The sequence below is a fragment of the Diadema antillarum genome, unplaced genomic scaffold, assembly GCF_040938485.1.
Source record: "Diadema antillarum isolate AM-2024a unplaced genomic scaffold, OU_Dant_1.0 scf00000011, whole genome shotgun sequence".
Classification (NCBI taxonomy): domain Eukaryota; kingdom Metazoa; phylum Echinodermata; class Echinoidea; order Diadematoida; family Diadematidae; genus Diadema; species Diadema antillarum.
The window spans coordinates 184,066-205,165 of NW_027270900.1; the positions used below are offsets into that span (position 1 = coordinate 184,066).

General features: G+C 38.0%; 1 protein-coding gene and 1 long non-coding RNA gene across 2 annotated transcripts in view; both read left to right on the forward strand.

The window, feature by feature from the left end:
* Positions 1-14,013: 14,013 nt before the first annotated feature.
* Positions 14,014-15,872, forward strand: LOC139720563 (uncharacterized). Its single transcript, XR_011710167.1, has 3 exons — positions 14,014-14,099; positions 14,851-14,983; positions 15,783-15,872. It is a non-coding gene; the product is annotated as an uncharacterized lncRNA (long non-coding RNA).
* A 3,123-nt stretch (positions 15,873-18,995) lies between these two features.
* The window catches only part of LOC139720422 (plexin-B1-like), a 55,804-nt gene continuing 53,699 nt past the window's right edge, over positions 18,996-21,100 (forward strand). Inside the window, exons 1-3 of the mRNA XM_071631786.1 lie at positions 18,996-19,001; positions 19,967-20,057; positions 20,776-20,963. Of these exons, the coding sequence (XP_071487887.1) occupies positions 18,996-19,001; positions 19,967-20,057; positions 20,776-20,963 (285 nt within the window). The remainder of the gene's footprint in view (positions 19,002-19,966; positions 20,058-20,775; positions 20,964-21,100) is intronic.

A 21,100-nucleotide genomic window follows, 5' to 3' on the forward strand; every position in this document is an offset into this window, starting at 1 on the left:
TTGGTTATATGACTCCATCGTTGTATAGCTAATTAGTGTTCCTCTTCCTCCTTGTATCTCTTTCGACTTTCACATTTTCACTAGTGGTTGATACCCTGACTGATATCCAAAAATCGTGCAAAACTGTCATCACTTTGACGACCGTGATGGAGCGCCCTCAGTGCCCCGGTGAGCCCCCTATTCGAAGGTAGGAATCATTGATCAATGAATAATGGCTGAGGGGGCCCCTAACCTTTACAAGCAGACACACCCGAACCCACCTCTCCCTGCCTACTTCCTTCCGCCAAGGTAATCTTTACATACCTGCATGCCCTCGATGAGAACTTAAAGCAGCAGCCCCACCTAACATTATTTTCGGGCATCCATAGCGACAGCGTGCGTGCACATCTTCACCAGGTCATAATCCCTCATCCGCTGGTCTGCGTCACGAACACATCAGTGGTCGCATGCAGTGACACCAGGCTGTTCAGCGAGTTGCGCAACACAATTTCTTTGATTAGATATCTTCATAAGCAGACGTTCGGAGAGATATTTATTTTTTTATTTTTTATTTATTCATTCTCCACTCATGGGACGGATAGCCCTGGTCAGCTAAGAGCCGTTTTTCACAGGGGTCCGACCATATACAGTATTAAAAAAACAAAACAAAAACAAAACAAAAACAAAAAAACATACAATCATTAAAATGTACAAACATTGAAACACACGTAAAAGGAATAAGAAAGAGATAGAAAAAAATATTTGTACAATATATGCAATATGCTTAGAAATACACACAATACATTACAATATAATATGCATTACATTATTAAAAAAAAAAACATTATTCACACAGAAGAAAGGGTGCCTCCATCGCTACACATTTTTTCTGTTTTTATATGTAATGAGTTCCATGACCTTTTACCCCATGACCCTTAATCCAGATCAGTTCAGCTTCAGAGAAAACATAATTCTATTTAGATTATTATAATAATGAATTTATTAATTTACTATTATTATGATTTAAGTCCTGTGTCCTTGACCTTGTGCCCTGATAAATCCAAAACCCCAAAATAATCAATTACTGCCACTTCAAGATGTATTGTTATTACATGTCAGGTGGAATCGTTTGAAGGATAGAATAGAATTTGTATCCTGATAATTTAAATCATTCCATAGTTTAGCTCCTCTGTACCTTAGGGATCTTTTCCCATAGTTAGTTTTTGGTCGAAAAAGTTGTAGTTTCTTTTCACCTGACCTAGTACGATACACTAACTCACGGTAACAAAATAACTCACATAAATATGGCGGAGCATTAATGATATTATATTGATAGACAAATGGAAGGTGAAGAGACAGGGGGAAGTCCTGAGAGAGTGGAAGACGGAGAGGGAAAAAGGAGTGACAGAAAGGGAGCATTAATGATATTATATTGATCGACTTTTGTTGGACCAGAATACATTGTAAAGTTCCAAGGCATTGCTGCCTTTTTCTCCGGCAGGTGCACGGTAATGGTATAATACATATCTAATTGAAGGACTATATGAATCATTGCAAAGATAATACTATCATTTGCCTTGAATTGTCTTACATTTCTCATTGTTTGGAAAAAAGCAACGGCAAATTGAAGTTTACAAGTACCCCGTTAAATGCCTTATACAGGGCTCCACACTAACTTTTATTTTTGGTGGCCCAAAGGCAAACATCAGACCTTTTTTGGTGGCCCGATCAGGCCACCAAATTCTTCATTTCTGAAATTTTGGTGGCCCGACGTGCGTTTTTGGTGGCCCCGGGCCACCGGGCCACCGTTAGTGTCGATCCCTGCCTTATAGAATATGAATGGTGCACACACACGTTCCATAACTATTTTATTGCCCTAGTAAAAAGAAAAAGCAAAATGTGCTTTGTTTCACAGTGTTTGATTTTTCTAATTTTTTTTTTCATTGTAAAATTGCAGAAACTGGTAATTTACATCATGTCGACACCAAATCTTGTAAATCTCACTGTAATTTCAAAAAACACAGTCGAAATTATACCTACACAATGAACTCTCAGTATGCCCATGTTAAATGCTACATTATTTTGTGCAAGTTTTTAGACACAATTCAGTGACATATATGTTTTAATTCGTCATTATTCAATATGACACCATAATCATTGTGAACCGCCTGTTGATTTGTTTTTTACATGGAATGTTTGCCAACACGATTGACTAGACTTTCAGATCAAGAACATCTATAGCTGTAGGATGTTCAAATCTAATTTTGCAAACAGCAAACTATAATCTGTCAGACCAGCGTAAAACACTTGACTATAGCACTTTCGATGAATTCTGTTGGTTTCACTGGCATATACAATGTACGCACCAAGAAAATTATACACAGTATGCTACTCACTATCCTGTGAGAGTGAAAACAAACAAACAAACAAACAAACAAACAAACAAACAAACAAACAAATGTACAAATAAAAACCAATCCTCGTACGGACGTCTTAGCACATGAGAGTGTGTGCATGAGTGTATTATGATATGGGATGGTTATGTTGTGGGAGAATAATGCAGGGGCCGCGAAATCGGGAGAGGGGAAATGGGGCTGCACCCCCCCCCCCACACACACACACACCCACACACACATACACGCTATTAAAAAAAAGAAGAAAAAAGAAGAAAAAAATCACAAAATGACTGTGTCACAAAATGTCTTCATGAGTCTACGTGATTTATTTCAGACCTATACTCTCACACACATGCTAAATTTGGTCTTTGTAAAATGTCAAATTCCAGGATTTTTGACAACATGATCGGAACTCGTTAAAGCGTTGTCTCGCTGAACCTATAATAAACCATGACATGCACATTTTCGACTTCCTTGGAAACTATAGAGTACCCCCCTTTCCGAGGTGCTCTTTTTGCTGAGTTGATACTGGTTGAATCCTTTGGAAGGCGATAGGAGAAGGATGATCAGGATAAAGAGGGGAAGGAGGGAGTAATGCGTGCATGTCTTCCTGTCACCGACGGAGAAAACGTGTCTTAGTCTTCTCTTTTAGCTGGAATAACAGTTGTAATTGACTTTATCGAAGCATTGCACATCGTATACTTGTAATAGTGAGGAGGGAACCTAAGTAAAACTCCACTCCACGCGTAAGTTGCCGTAAGTAAAAACGGAGTGAACTCAAGCAAACAGAAGGGTGGATAACTTGAAAGGTCCCTGCAATTAAAATATAATGTTGACCTCTATTTGATGGATTTCGTCTGTACATAACCAAATATACCATGAAAATATGAGTCAAATATTTTCGTTTTTGTTTTCTAATCACTTTTTTAATGCACGCTGTTAACAGTTAAGACCCACTTAAAAAAACCACACCCCATAATATCATCTTTATTCATATTCCAACCATGACATTATCATCCTGTAACACTTGAGTCGAACAATAAGATGCAGTTGTATGTCTTTCATTGCTATACTATATCTGCACTTACAACACCATCATAAATGTTCTCTTCTGTGAAAATGTTTTTGACAATTTTTTGAATGAGCAGTGAATGGTAAAGAATGGTCAGTAACGTACTTAGTGATTTGGTTATATACCGATGAAAAGACACCGTAAGAGGTCAACACACCTTTTGATTGCATGAGACCCCTTAAAGTGTCACATGTTTTTTTACCTTGAAGTATAATGTTGCTCACAACTCTAATGTAATCATATAGGTTTGATATTGCTGTTCTCGCCCGTGTACGTTTTGTCAATGATCGGCTCATGTTTTTCGTGTTCATTTCAATTTTTCTTGAGATGAAATTAGAAATTATAGAGAGTATCCTTTATGCTTCAGCTTTACCACAGGTACCGAAGCTCAGGAATGTTGATATCTCGGTATAGGATGGTTGATTTAATTGCTAGATATAGAGAAAATACAATATTCATATACTTTGTTGTTTAAACAAAAGACAGAGCTGTAAGGTGATATATACTTCATCTAAATTCCATGATGTGGTGGTGACCATAACTTTCTTCTTTTTCCGTTCCGTTTCATTCACTTTTCCACTATTTCTTTGTCTTTGCTCTATCCAATGCAATTGCATATCTGTGATTAGTTTTTGTCTTTTCTTTTTTAAATTTGTAACTACTTTAGGGCGAAATGCTAGGCCTCTCTGCTTCAAAATGTGTAGCACATGACAATGTTTTACAACACAACACAGCAACGATTTAAGCCAGTTTTGTAGGACAAGAACGAAAGAGAGAAAGAGAAAAAAAGAGGGGAGGAGGAATAGATGAGTCACATCTTATCAAACACACATGCACACGCACACACATACACAAACGAATAACATCAACATTACTTTCATTTTTTCTTTCATAATGAATAAGCGCTTGACTTAACCTCTTTCTGAAGGCAGAGGAATAATATAACTTTTGACCTATTATGTCTGTAACAAAATGCATAATTTTCATTAAAATAAAGTTGAAATTTTGTGGAATTCTTTTTTCTATTTTCCTCATATTATCGTAGCTTCGCTGTGACATCTATAGGCCCTGATTTATGAAGAGTTATAATTGATTATATAGTTGACTTCTATCACAAGTCATGGCAGTCTGTGTGGTATTAAAGGAAATTTGTAAGCAATTATATATTTTGATAAAACGGGGCCCTAGTTTTCTTATCTAGCGATGGCAGCATAGATATTTAGAAAAAAATAATATAAAAAATAAAGATTTATTGTCCGATTTTCCTCAAATTTCAATGTTGTTTGGATAATATCATACTAAGTAGTCTACATTCAGTGAATCTATTTCATGTATTTGTTGGGAATTCCACTATAAATGATTGCATATAAGCGGTCATGTAATGGCATTAATCATAGAGTAATTGATTCTCCCTCCCCCTCCCTTTCTACCCCCTTAATCTTATCTCTTCACAAACGCATTTTCTTGTATTTTTCGGAAAACCTACTTGGCGCCGAGAAAGAGAGACTCTAGTGCCATGTGGAATCAGCTTCACGATTATCCTCTTAGGTGGATTTCATGGAGAACCAATCTAACTGTAGTCATCTCAGTCAACTTGCTCTTCTCCCAGATCCCGATATTTTTTAATTATGGACTGAACTTCACATGAATGTCTAAATCATTTTTTTCCAGTTCGCACACAATCCCAGCGAGTGTCAGACTGTTTCATCAAGAATAAAAACGGATTAGCTATGTCAGTTTGAGCGTGGCAGCAACGCTAATGAAATCAGACGGAACAGAAGGTGTATGTAATCTGATAGCAAAACGTCTAGTCAAGCTCAGGGCCTGTTCACATCTGAAAGCTGAGGTTACACCATGGTTCCTTCTTAATGTATATCGCGAGAAGCAACATGAATGTTTGAGACATTTAACGAGAGACGACAATAAAGTGTATAAAAGTATTTCACTAGAAGAGAAGAAGAGAAAGAAGAAGAAGGAGGAGGGGGATGACGAAACAGGAGAATGATGACGACAACAACAACAATAACAACAAGAATGAAGAAAAGGGAAACTCGCAAAGCCGACCGAAAATGGGCATTGTAGGGATGATAAAAGGGTATAGTGGCAGGTAACATTTGAAGCCGGATTACGAAATCTTTTCATTATGTCTACTGACTTTCACCAGGGAGGTGAGACACCTCCCTGCTTTCACAGACATAATTATACGGAGGTCATTGTTCAAAGTATTTCTCATTTGCCCCCCCCCTCCCCCATAGGGAAAACAGTAAATTGGAAAAGCTTTAAGTGTGTGCTCACTCCGTAATCCTTCTGTGAGCTTGTGATCCGTCCTGTCATATCATCTTCATCCCAACGATGCCACCAATCTATTATTAAACTCTTCCTGCGTCCGATTTGTCAGTGAAACTTAAACAGCAAGACCGCCCTTAAGGATAAACACAGAGTATCAAAGATATGGTACTTGGAGTGTGAACACAGGCTTTGACGACTCATCGTCACGCCAGTGAGTGCGTGGCTTAGTTTAGACTGTTCATACCCGATAATCGTCGTATCCTGTACGCTGTTCCTATTACGCTCGGTGTACTATCTTCTCAGATACACAAGGGAGGGGGGGGGGGGAAGAGGGGTCAATTCAGGAACTCTTGATTTCCTCCTTAAATACCTTGCCTTCTAGAAAACGCATAGAGGCAATTTAGGACCATCGACAAAGCAGGGAACACTTTTGTTTGTTTGATTAATTGATTTGAATTTATTTCCACTTTGTGTTCACAAGAACTAGAAACAAAATAATTCATAATAATTGAGTTGCAATGATCACACAATAACATTTTGTCTTTTTTGACGCACAAATGATAACCGAAACGCATATTCTAATAACATATAGGCCTACATTTCCAGCAAATGGTCAATAAGAAGTAGTCATAAGAACCAAAGCACAGCTTGTATTACACTTAGGCCCCCGACAAATAAATCACATCATAATAAAACTGTAAATTGAACACATAACAACAACAGAGTATATACCATAAGGATATTAAAAAAAAAAAAAAACACACACACACACGACAAAACCCCTGCAATTAAAACTTACACTAAAACTGAAGCTCTTAAGAAGACAGAAAGATGGAATGAAAGGATACGAAACAGAAGAAATTGATGAAACAAGTTGAGATAACAAGGGAAAGAAGAGAGGGGAGGGGAGAGAACATCGAGCATAAGGATTGATCTGATTTCAAACAGAATATCTTTGTCATAATTCATTCATAAGTTGTCTCTAAAAATTAATGGACTTCGGCGCGGGACACGCAGAGCGGAGCGCCGTCTCGACAAGTCTGATCATTGCAACAAGTGATTGACAAATTGCCCTACATCGACGTAAAAAATAAGCACTGAATTGATCAGTGTGTTTAGTGGTAGCCACGACAAAAGAAATCATGGGCATACATACGTGTACTCGAATCTACGACAGGCGTGTTATCCACTAGACCACCGAGATTCCATCCGACAGCCAGTGCTGGTTCTAATCCTCATAGCATGCAGCGGTATACTGCGTAATATTATTCAAGTTGATGAAATTCTTCCGTCGAGTTGTTATCATTGCAACTGATTGACAAATTGCGCTAATTACAAATTGTCTGGGGATCAGGAGGTTGTAAGTTCGAATCCTGCTCGAGTATATGTATACCAATGATTTCTTCTGTCGTGGTTACTGTTAAAACACCGATCAATTCGGTGCTTACCTGCGTCGATGTAGAAAAATTTGTCAGTTAGCATGTAATGAAAACAACTCGACGGAAGAATTTCATCAATATGAAAATTACGATCATCCCTGCTATACTACTGAATATAAAGTAGAATTATGCCAAGCATTTACAACATCATACATTATGGCGATTACAAAATTGTCGCTGTTCTGAAACGAAATATGCTTTGAGAAATCTTTATCAACGTCAGTAACTCAGAGTATGGAGAGTGAAAAAAGATTACTTCAGCCTTCTTTTGTCAATGCAATGCTGTCGGCTGGTTTGTGCCAGTGCAGTACAGTGTATAGAACGTCTCTTTATCATCAAATCCATCAGTGTTGCCGTCGTAGAGTGGTGGCGCTTGTCAAGTTTGTCAATAGTCCGTTGTATGCATTATGAGCTTTCCATGTGCGATACAAGTTTGGAGTAAAAAATTGTGCAATCAAAAGTCACAATTTTTATAGAATCAACTGACAGTCACTTATAATCAAGCACCATTTTGTTTAATCGTTCCATTACTTGACAAATATTTGTGCGCCTTTATCAAAGTAATCTAAACATGTCCCATAAAGATTGTTTGTGTTTGTGTGTGTTGATGTGCGTGTTTTTTTAGTACAATGTGTTCCTAATAGAAGATTCCTTTTACATTAAAATTTCATTTTTATAGCGTACTCCTTGTTAGAGGAAAATGTTCTGTATATCTAAATATAGGCCTAATATTTTTGTTCCTCTAAATTCATGTGGAATTTTCAAGAGCGTTATAGTCCCTAATCCTTGACAGGAGATGTGTTTCGTATATTCATTTATTATTTTTTTTAAATCAAAGCGAAATGAAATATATACAAAACTAATGGAAAAAACAACATGTGTATGTACTATTGACACCAGCAAAAACAAAACAAAACAAAACAAAACAAAACAAAGCAAAACAAAACAAAAACAATTAAAGCAAACACATCAATGAAACAAAATAAAAGCAAGGTTGATAGGGCCTACGAAAAGAGCAAACAGAAAAGAAAAAAAAAGTAAGCCTAGGCTCCTATATTGATGTAAACTCTTTGAGCATTATACTCTCAAATTGTTAAATTCTATTTACATCTCTACCACAATCCTTGCAATATTTATTTCTTATTCTAAGGGACTGCATACTCTCTAAAAAAAATTGAGTGAAAATTTTCACTCTTGAAGGAGTGAATTCAAAAAAGAGGGAATTTAGAGTGAAATTGGAGTGAATTTCGAGTGAAAATGTTCATTTTCACTCATTTCGGAGTGACCTCAGGGATCACTCGAAGATTTTGGAGTGATCCCTGACGTCACTCTAAAACGAGTGAAAATGAACATTTTCATTCGAAATTCACTCCAATTTCACTCTAAATTCACTCTTTTTTGTATCCACTCCTTCAAGAGTGAAAATTTTCACTCGATTTTTTTTTAGAGAGTAGATATGGTTGTGACCCAAGGTTTCTAACATTAAAACTCTGTGTGTGTGTGTGTGTGTGTGTGTGTGTGTGTGTGTGTGTGTGTGTGTGATAAAGAGTAACCTCTTATGAAATATGAAAGGGCATGAAATTCCAGGAGGGATTCAACATTTATTATGATCTTACGGTATGATGAAAATCGGGTTTTGAAATGACTGAGATATCCAAAACATGAGCAATCCAAACAAAAGGTGGGTTTAGGATGGCTTTGTTTTACCTTGTTTTTGGATGTCTCATCTGTCCATAAACTGAATTCCTCTTAGAGTGGCATGCTCTGTATTATTACAATATTAAGTGGTTAAATTTCTTGGTATCTCGCAACAAATCAAAGGACCAGTCCTCATCTCCACCAATACTATAGGGCCTACCATGAAATAATTCGCACGTGCAATCTTCTTGAAAAAAAAAATGAATATAGGCAGGTACATCCAGAGAATATTACGGCCCTCATGATACGTCATATTCTTTCACTTAAATTGTGACTTTTACTTCTTGCTTTAGAGATATAGGCCTAAGATCTTTTTGCAAGGATCTTGCCACATGGGAAATTCAAATAATCCGAAAGTTGCATTTCACTGTCTACCGTGGTTGAGTCATGCATCGTTCTTCCAACCTCACAGGATTATTGAAAAGCATTAATTTTTGCTTTGCATGAACCCCACCCAGTGTGATGCAAACACCATGCACCACCACTCAGTACCTCAATCGCTCGCGGCGGCGGCGCCGCCTATGACCCTACCCTGCGACTGCAAAACGTGTGGATTGTTATTGTTTAGGTACCGTTGCATAGACTTTTCCACAGACTTCACCTGTTGAGTCACACCAATGCAGTAATGCAGTCCACTGACACCACGGCGTACTCACTGAAGTGATTCCCTGTCTTCGCTGTTCGCTAAAACTGGGCAACATTATATTTCTCATTGCCCGAATGATCGCATTGTATATGAAGCACATCCATCACTCCCGTTTTGTAAGTTTTCAAGTCGTTTCAACTCCGTAGCTAGACTGTAAAATCTATCCAAAAACTCATTTCAAAGTCACGTTAGACTCTACCAGGCCATAGCGTATCGGCCACATTGTTGTGATGAGTAATGGGATCGGGCCGGGCATAAAGGGCCAAGGGCTATTCCGTTATGTACGCATCCCGTACGCAATCGACGTGTGTGTGTGTGAATTGCCAAACTTTAACTTTTTAAGCACAGCCATGACACCTCTCGGGAGAAAGTTACTGTGAAATCTTTGTGCCGCACATTGACATTGGTATAACTGTACCCTATTCAGATAGATTCATGGTTAAAGTCCTGTCTTGCTGTGCTTGAAGAATTTCCAGTCATTCCTGTTTTTTGTTTGTTTTCAGTAGAGTCTTAAATAAACTTACTGATATCAACACAACGTCATGTTATTGAATATTGTTATTGTGTTCCGGGTACCTCGGGTTCATTCACTTCAGACATACATTTTACACTGTACCCTGTAGTGTAGACTAGATAGTAGATAATGGGACAGCTACTAGCTAGTTGTGTGACTGAGCAAACCCAACAACATGCTCTAAGAGTCTAAGGACGGTCTAAACGTTTACTATTGGTAGTTATGGTACGTACATGTAGGTACCTGACCAGTCGAACAATAACAAGGAGATTTTGTTGTACCTGGTATGCATATTACTAAAATTTACTAGTTACCTAACCCCGGGACGCTCCCTGTACACAGTTTACGCTGCGCGTTGGGGCTGTTCGCAGTTACTAGTTACTTTAAAGTGTTAAAGGGGAATTGACCTCTCAAACTTGACTTTGTGAATGAACTCTAGACTTTCATCAAGTAGACAATCCAACTTAACAATGCAAGTTTGAGTAGATTGAAAGATCAGTCTGTATCATCTGGACATGTTCAGGGGTAGACCGAAAGATCAATCTGTGTTTGTCGTCAGGATATGTTCCACAGAGACTACAATTGGCTTAACCGTTGAGTACGGGCTGATTTTGCTAGTACAACACACATTTCCCAGGAGACACCTGCCTGAGTATACTCGGGGGGACTAGTTTTCAACGGGTGTTAAATGAGATACAGTGTAGACTATGTCTTGTAAAACTCTTCCTAACAAACAAATTTTTCTGTCAAAGTTTGATTAACCAGAGCTTACTCATTGATTTTGATTATCTGTGTTGTTTCCTTGTTTTTCTGTTGCAGTAAATTTGCTGGAATTAAGCAGACATTGAGGTCTGTATGGAAACTATAGGCCTACAAAGCTCAGTCGCTGCACAGCAAGTTGCTTCCCAAGGCATCTGGTCGGGCTAGGTCTGTGGGAGAGATGACCATCTTGAAGTAGAATGGCTCCACATTTACCACACACCAGGAGATGGATCAGCTACCTTGTGCTGATGTTTGCACTGATCTACCAGTGTGTGAGCTCCGCCCCCCTCGACCCCACGTATCTGGTCTCATCTTTTGCAAGTCCTGACCCCGCCCAACCCTTCCAAATCCTGGCCACCCATGGCGACACGGGAGATATCTACATTGGAGCTGGGGAGGAGCTGTATCGCGTAGACTCGGATTGTGTTCTTAGGGATAGGATAAGTTTTGGTGTGTGTAGCGTGATGGGCAGTTCATATGTGGGAGAGCTGAATGTCAACAGACTTCTCCTTGTGGTTCCTTCACCCCTGAACAGACTCATCACATGTGGTACTTGTGACGGTTACTGTGAAACTAGGAACCCTACAGATTTATCAGATGTGACTACATACTATGAACGTGAAGACAAGATCATAGTGACAACAGCTGATATCCCAGTGGTTGGAGTAGTCGTCAACAATAGTGCTTCTGAAGAATACCTTTTTACAGGAATAAGCTATACATCAGAAACTTTAGAGGTCAGGCAACCAATTTCAAGCTTTCGTCTGAGTGATTTTAACTATTTGCAAAGAATAATTTACGCGACCTTACCAAATGTTCACATCAATGTTAAATTATTAGTGTGGAATGAATTCCTTTACTACATCATTCAGCAGAAAAGAACTCCAGGAGACCCGATGAAATCAATAATTGGCCGTCTTTGCACACATACAACTGATCCCAGCCTCGAGTCATACACACAAATTCAACTAGAATGCACAGACCAGACAGGATCAAACTACAACGTGATCCGAGCAGCTCACATTGGTCCTGCAGGATCCCAGCTAGCTGACTCCTTGAGTATCAGTAGTACCGATGACGTCATGTATGCTGTGTTTACCAAGGAGAACTCATTACCTGTACAGTCTGCTCTGTGTCTCTACAAGATGAGTGATATCCAGCACAGATTTACACAAGCTGTAGTTGACTGCATCACATGTTCAGGAACAAATGACTGTAAAATGAGATCAATAGACTACCTGATGGACAGCAGCTGTAGTGGTGTAAGTAGATCCTTTTTATAAAACTGAGCTGAAAAAAAAGAAGCATTGTAAAGTGTGAAGTACAATGTATATTGGCCAAGAAAATAGCTGTATTTCTGATGGAAGAAGAACTGTTACACAAGAGCAACAAGTATGCACTCATCTGTTGATTTCTTCATTAATTACATGGCAGATGATCAACTGATTGTACTTGTAGTGCATTGTACATGCATAGTTCAGCTATCAGAAAGATATGTTTGAAAAAAAAAAATCCTGAAAGTACCATTTAATGACAAAACCAGGTTGGAATATTTTAAGTCTTTCAAGAATCATCTATGAGTTAACATTTAGTTTTGAATATGGTAAAAACTTTTGGTTTCGAATGTTAGAATTTAGAATGAGCCTCTCAGTTGTGGTATTCACAATCAGGCAACTACATTTCATGTAGAAAAAAATATTACTCCTACTCTTTTGATTTGAGTGCACTCCATGAGTGCTGATAGATCACATGTTTAAGCATTTTGGTTATTTTACTTCTGTCTCCAGTTTGCAGACAGTGTGCTCCCAACACTTGGACACTTTGAGTGCATGGCGCATCAGGATGGGGGGACTGCCTACCGCTATGCCCGTGGTCTAGATGCCCTGGGGTCTGTTCCAGTTCTCGTCTGGTCAAAATCGCTCCCAAACTCCATCACCGTGACATATGAGAGGGAGGCTACAGTTGTCATAACTGGAACAAGTGCGAGTGATCTGTTGAAGGTACAACTAGACAAGGATTTTTTGTATCCACCTGTTAAGATATTGAGCGTCTATTGCCAAGCAGGGCGTTGTTTTTTGCTATTTTGCTAGATGCTGTCTTGACAGATGCAGCAATCAAAAACCTGCATCACAACTATTTTTATCCCCCAAAAATCCCTAGTAACTCCCCAAAAGAGCAACATTTCTGCCATCATTTGCTGGGTTATCGCATGAACAAACTGTAAACAATGCATCTGTCATATTTATGACATTTGCCCCTTTCGTGATTGACCCTCCTTTTTAGAAGAAGTAATTATTAATGAGAAGATATCAAATGAAATGAATGTTTTGGAGAATGTAATGAGATGTTTGTTTTTGTTTCTTTTGATTCTTTCTGTCCAGATTAATGTACTGAATGGCTCTGCTGCTTACATGTACGAGGAGATACCACTGGAGAGTGGGCCAATTCTGAGTGATATGTTTTATGATTCAGACAAAGAAGAGCTTACTGTTGGCACCACCTCTCGTGTGAGTGGAACGATCTGTCCCCGTCAACATAAATATTTAAATCATCAGTTGGGGTTCTGCTAAGAGTTTCTGATCAAATGTTTGTATCAGGGCAATTACACTGTACCCCCTGGCTAGTTACTGATTAGTGATAAGGTTAGAGTAATGATTAGAGTTAGGGTTAGGTTAAGGGTTTGAAGTTTGGGTTAGGGTAAGGATTAGGTTCAGGATTAGGGTTAGAGTCAGGGGAAGGGTCCGGGGTAATTGCCTGGGGGTTATTGCCCTAGACCCGAAATGTTGGCTATTAAAGTATCTATTCTAGCTGCATGAACTGATGCAGAGTATGTGTAGGTTAAGATCAGTAATATAAAGCTGATGCAGAGGAAATCTTTGTCTCAAAGTGCCTTTCAAGTTCTGCACCCATCTCAATAAAATTTGTCTAGATTATTACAGTCTTATTTGAATATTTCTGTGTTTAGAATTTGGAATTTCTTTGCTATCCAGTGACCTTTTATCTATCATATGTGTAGCATGAAAGTTGCAAATGCCATGCAAATTGTGGTAGTTGTGTTATTTCTTGAGACTTTCTAGAAAGATGGATAATGAGTATCCTTTTATAGAAACATATTTGTTTGTCTTTGATTCATGCTTAAGGTAACATTAATCACATTTGATGATTTTCCCCCCCTTATTTCCATTCAGGTACTCAAAATATCTGTTGTAAATTGCAGTCAGTTCCAGAGCTGTGAGGAGTGTATCGGCATGAATGGGGAATATGATGGAGACCCCTATTGTGGATGGTGTACTCTTGAAGCAAGGTACATTGTATAGTGTACATTTTTAATGCCATACCAAGAAGTATAATCACTCCTTGGTTTGTGCACAATGCACCATGCAAAAGCAGTAAATGTGAGCCCTGCAAGCTCTCCTTCCCCCTCCTCCCTCTTATCTTCCATATAGGGGTTCTGAGGTTTCATGCTTTGGGGTTGTCTGTCGGTCTGTCTGTGCAAGAATAATGTTGTGACATGTCTCCACATCTTAATGATTTTGACAAAGACAGGATAAAGTCACTGGTTTTTGATCAGTTCCACTTTTTTATTTTTAGTCTGTGTGTGTGTGTTAAGAATCTTGGACTCATAATTAAGGGTATCACTGCATGCTTCTGTGACATTTGTTGAGAGTAGTTAATTTATCATATCCTCTTTGAATGAAAGGCGTGATTTGTCATCAAGTTTGTTTGTTTTTAAAGAATATTTTTGACAGGCCATCTTTCCTTACCTTCATATAGACCCATTATATTGAGTGTACTTGATTAACCCGTTGAAGACTAGTCCCGAGTATACTCAGGCAGGTGTCTATGAGAACTGCGTGTTATAGCAAAATCAGCTTGTCTTCAATAGGTTAAACTTCTTTCCGTCCCATTGTTTTTTTTTCTCTCCTCATGTACAAGGCTATCAGTCTCTTGCCTAGAGTACAGTTCCAAAGATGTGTGCTATATCTGTTGTTCTTGTGAAGCATGCTGCCAACTCAATTATGTGACTAATGTTGAAGTATGATGCCCGGTTACAGGTGCACCAGGTTTCAGGGGTGCCCAGACAGCGATGCACCAGCCCACTGGCTGCCGTACAGTGCCAAGCAGTGCGTGGCTATATCTGACATTCAACCTGTCGAAAGTTTGCCTCGTAATCATGGGCAACAGGTGGTAAGTGGCTGAATGTTTGCTTTCCAAGGGGTGTCACTGGACTATATATATATATATATATATATATATATATATATATATATATATATATATATATATATATACAGTGTATATATATATATTTTTTTTTTTTTTTTTTTTTCTGGTGAAAGACCTTTAAAGCAGTGATGAACTATTTCCTGAACCTGTAGTCATAACCCGAGTCTGCAATAGATGATAGTACACTTATGAAATTTCTTTGCTTATTGTGTAGATGAACAACCCTTAAACAGAAAGGTCATGAAAATTACATATGATCCAGTATGCTGTTAAGTTAAATACTTGAGTGTTGTATAGTTTTATTAATGTAGCTGGAACAGCAATTAGAAAAAATAAAAATGAAAATGTATCGGTAATTTGCGTAACATGATTTTTATACTAATTTTCTGGCTTCAATCTCGCCACATGTATGTGTGGTATAAAGAGATGTTTTCCTCTAGGCCAAGAAAAAGAAAAAGAAATCTTAGTAGGAAATGTTAAATTCAACAATAGGATAATTATGCATCAAAGTTACAGAAGTGAGATAGAATCATTGCAGATAGCATTTTCTATTATTCATTCGAGGCATGTCAGGAACAATCCCAAAATAATGTTTAGTTTTGAAGAAAAGGAGATGTTTTCTGGTCTGTACATAATGGGACTTTATGAAATAGTATCAATATGTGGATATTCATGCCAGTATTTATTTATGAATTGTCATTTCATTTTGTGTGTGTTTTTGCCCCGTTTTCTTGTCTTGTAATCGCTGGTATGAGTACAGCTGAACATCACGATACAGCAGCTACCGAGCATAAACACCGACAGTCCGTACCAGTGTTCCTTTGATGCCTTCAGATCCGATGTTTCAAGATACAGAGATAACGTGCTCACATGCTCTTCGCCACCTGTTGAGTTTATACCAACCATACCTGAAAACAGTGAGTCCTAAAAGATTCCCACTTTTTCTTTTAATACACTAAGGTCGCGTGTAACAAAGAACCTTTAAACATGAATTAGGTACCTGTTTATATCAGGTGGAAGATGCGTATGTCACACATGATTAAGACTAAAGTGGTAATGATATGGTGATGTGCGTCGTGAGTCAGGTGTGGTAGTGGAGCTTTTGTCAGTTTGTTCAGATTTATATCATTTTGTGTGACCTGATATTGGTGCTTGATTGATACAATTGTATTTTGTTAAAAGTATTGTTTGTAATGCATACGATTGAATGATATAAAATTTTTGCATTTTCAGTACTTAAGCAGAGTGAACTACTTACCCTAATTACCTCTGCCAAGGGAGGAGGTTATATTTTCATTGGCATTTGTTTGTGTGTTTGTCCGTGTGCAAAATAACTCAAAAAGTTGTGAATGGATTTAGATGAAACTTACAGGAAAGGTTGAGAATGACACAAGGAACAGATGATCAAATATTGGTGTATTTGTATTGATTTTATGATTTTATTTTTTTAGGTTTGCATACATGCACCAAAGTGCGTGCTCTAGTTTCTGCTAGGGCGAGGCACGCCATGCAGCTGGAAGTTTATGATATTGTTATCACTGTCAAATTCAAAATTTGATAGTGTTGCCAAATTATGAGCCTTCTATTGCCAAGCATCCATGATAAAGTAACCTAAAGTGGGTGGCTGGTTTTAATTCTAACAATGAACAATTCTACCTTTCTTTGTGACTGCTGGTACAGGTGACCACGTCAACATGACGCTGTCCATCATCTCCACGGCAATGAACATCGCGATAGTGAGCAGAGTGTTCCCATTCTATGACTGCAGTCAAATAAAGAGGTAAACACCATTCATCACATCCTTTGTCAGCTCTTCAATGTTATGCCCTCCCTCCCACCTCTTGTGATTCGGCAACAAGGTAGAAGATACCAAATAAAATCCAGTAATATCTCTCAAGAAATGAAGTTAAATATCTTGGCTTGGTGACAGAGTTGGAATGATAGATTCTCAGATGAATTCAGGTTAATACCATGTATATCAGTCAATGAAGTGTATAGAAAATGACTCTTCCATTGACTCAAGAATGGTGAGGAAATGATGGAGTTTCTGTTTGGAATTTTCGTTTGTTTCAGTTGTTCGGCTTGTGTGAGCAGTGCCTGGTCCTGTGATTGGTGTGTTCTCACAAACAAGTGTACAAATGGATCCTCTTGCCCATCTGATAACATTGTCGTCACTGGAGAGAATGTAAGTAGCATTCAAATCACAAATCGTGCCTTACAGACTGAGTTATGTTTTTACTATCTTTGATTGTAATTTTGACAGTATTATGAAGTCCATAAATAGTGGCCTTACTGGTGTGATTTCATGCTGTTGATCCTTGAAGTTTCTCAGGGAGGGGGAGGAGTTGGAAGGGTAGTGATGTGGAAAGTAGTTACAATATGAGAGAATGAGTACGTAGTGCAAGAGAGAAAGGACACTTGTAATCTTGGCTTGAGGTGTATAATGCTGACATCATTTTGCTTAATTCATGGTTTGGAACAGTTTACTCTAACCGTCCCAAACTCTTTTGTGCCCCTATTTGAGAGTGGGATATATTCCCCATGTGCTCTAGATCCTCTCTACCAAAATTATATCTTTATGTAATGGTCGTTATTTTGTTTTTGATGTGTATTTATCTTTGTAGTATTTATGATCCTGCTGATTTTTCAGTACTGATTTCGAAGATATCCTACGTTGTGATGGTAAGACACACTTAAATGGATGGTACCGTCTTGGTTGAGATGGGGGATTTAGACCTCATTGTTTTTGGATATCTCAGCCATTTCAAAACAAATTTTCATCAAATAAACTTTGAAATCCTCTTAGAATTGTATGTTCCATAATATATCATAAGTGGATTCTAATCACCTTGCAAAAAAAAAACAAACCCAAAAATGTTGGAATCCGGAAGCCCTATCAAGCCATCGTAACCAAAACTCTACCATCCCTTTTATAATTATCAACTTGTACCCTATAATTCCAGAATCCAGACCGAAGCAATGGCAGGGTAGGCCAGGAGTTCTGCCCTCAGCTGCTAAACTTGACAGAGAACATCTTGATACCCACAGGATTCCCGAAAAGCATAACTCTTCCAGCTGCTAATTTGCCCCTGGATTCTGAAAATATGGTAATGTATCTGTAAGCCTTGCATGTCTTCATGTGAATACTGGATTACCAGCTATCATTTTCCCCCAAAGCCTATTTACCTTGTTGTCAATGTTCCATCCAATTTAGACCAGTACAAAGTCTTATTTGAAAAGTACAGATTTGTAGACATATAATTGTCTTTTCTCTGTTCAATGTGAAAGCAGGTGTGATCTGATTGCTGAATAATGAAAAGGTGAAAGATACACTTTTTGAATGTTTTTTAACAAATTCAAAAGTTTTATGGGAAATATATATGAAAATCTAAATTCAGATGGAAAGGGCTTATGGTGGGCAATCATCAGTCATAGATGTTTGATCATTTGCAAGAATGTCAAGATAATCAGGATTATATTTGTTTGTTTCTACAGATTGAAATTATATGGATTGTTATAGGGTATGTACATGATGGAAGAGACATTGTCTCTTTCACTTTAGTAATTGAATTGCAATTTTGATGCTAATGTGTGCATCACCTTGGCCCCATTTTATTAAAAGACGTAATCGATTATAAATTTCCTTAACACACAGGCTGCCATAGACTTATGATAGAAATCAACTATGTAATCAATTTTAACTCTTCATAAAACAGTGCCCGGCAAAGGGACCTTTGTGTGCAACTGTGAGTTCTCATGCATCATAAAGTTCCAAATTATTTTTTGTTCAGATGTGCAAGGCCTTCACAGCTGTATTAAGAGGAGTGAAAATCACAAGTATTACCACTATTCTTCTGTCATGTTTTCTGTTGTGCAGAGATTGAGCTATGACTGTGTTGTGCGTTTGAATGACTTGGAACGACGAACGAGTGCTGCTGTACGACCTAATGGTACTTCTATCTTGTGCTCACCTATGGAGGTATGGCAAGCAACTGTTAGTATTTTCTTTAGCTGGTTTTAAAGGGATTGTACAGTTTTGGTTGAGACCTAATTTCGGGTTTCTAACATTTTTTGGTGAAATAATGAAAAACCTCTTATGAAATATGTAAGAGCATGTAATTTTATGAGGATTTCAACGTTTATTTGATGAAAATTGGTTTTGAAATGGCTGAGATATCAAAAAAGGGCGTTTTTAATAAAGTGTGGGACCCACACTTTATCACGATCGCTTTGTTTTTCTTTATTTTTGGATGTTTCAGTCATTCCAAACCCGATTTTCATCAAAGAAACTTTGAATTCCTCTTAAAATTGTATGCTCTGTACTATATCATAAGTGTTTTCTTGGTATCTCGCAAAAAGTTAAAAGCCCAATTCCCATCTCCACCAATACTGTACTGTCCCTTTAATATTTGTTCTGTTACTTTGTTCATTAAATAAACATAGTAACATAATAGAATAATAATATAACATAATGTCAAAGCAATGGTATTGATAATATCTTGACGGTTATAGTTACATTGATGGTAATGTCAGTGACAATTTATGATGGTGCAAATAGTCGTAGCTGGGTGTGTGTCATGGTAATGACAATACTGCATCAATTGTAGTGTGATACTGTTCCAAGAATTCATAGTAATGCACATGATGATACAAAATGATGATTGATTATATTGCATCAGACAGAGAGGAAAGGAGATTTAGAGATGTAAAATGATTATTATTGATTTGAAACAATGGCATTTGACTTCATGTATTTATTTTGCTGCAGGTATTGTAAATTGTATTAAATTCAGTGCAATTGAAAGAGCAGAGTCAATAGATTTCACAAGATTTGAATGATTACTTATTAGCTGATGCTTTTTAAACAGATTATGGGCCATTAATCTAGATAATTACTTGCTTGTATTAATACTCATATCTGCTCTGATTCACTGTATATTGTAGTACACCTATCCCAGGGATGTCTTCCAACTGCAAGCAAGAGTATCTGTTCGATGGAACAACAATGAAATCGATGATATCTATGGTGCTGAAGGTAGGTATTTTTGTTTTAATATCAAGATGGAGTCAAGTTGATGTTAAGATGGTACCTTCTGGTGTGGACTGTGTTGATGCTTTTAATTTCAGAGGTTATTCAGCATCATTTTAGGTTTAAGAGGACTTTAATCAGTATGACTACAGATTTGAAAGGGAAAATTTCACGAGGTATATTGTATGAAATATCATTGATTGATGTTAGTATCAAACTGATTCATGATTCACAATAAAGATTGATTTGAATAGTCAAACTTGTTTAAAACTGGATATAATCTATTTTCATGTACAGATTTTTTTCTTTTCAAAACTCCCACATATCAACACCAGACATGTGTTTGGATATACATTGTAGAAACAGCCTGCTATTTGTAAACCTGGGGTTTTCTTGATGCTTTATATAATTAGACTAAAAGGCTGGTGGTCATTGTCATGGGGGAGGGGAAGGGATCATATAAAACATTGTGTACTGAAGAAAGATATTGCACTAGTGATGTAATAGTTTCTGTTTCCAAAATGCAGTTCTGATATCCCCTCAAGGCCAGGCAGCATGGTGCAGTCAACAACAGAGACATGTAAATGTGCACACATCCCTGACAAGGTTGACTTCACAAAGAGTAACAATTAGAGTCTTTCTTGCAGTCACCAGTTGTGTAGTAATTGACAAGATGAGTGTACATTCCATACATACCTCTATGTATCTGCCTCATGACCTTCAGTGACTCTGTACACCTGTGAGGTGAATGGGGGCAGCTGCAGCAGGTGTCTGTCCCCAGACGCATCCCCAGCCAGGTTCCAGTGCCTCTGGTGTGGCCAGGAGTGTGCATTCAGGGACAAGGCTGTGTGCGCTCAGGATGCGCTAGACCAGAGTCAGACCGACCAATGTGGCTCACCCGTCATTACAAGTGTGAGTTGATGCAGCTGTGAAGAGGCCCAGACAAAATCAATAGATCTGTCCTCCAACTTGCAAAGAGCTCTTCTTTCTTCTCACAGATACAGTTTGCACTGTGTAAAGATAGTCATCATTTACCTCAAAGTTTGAAC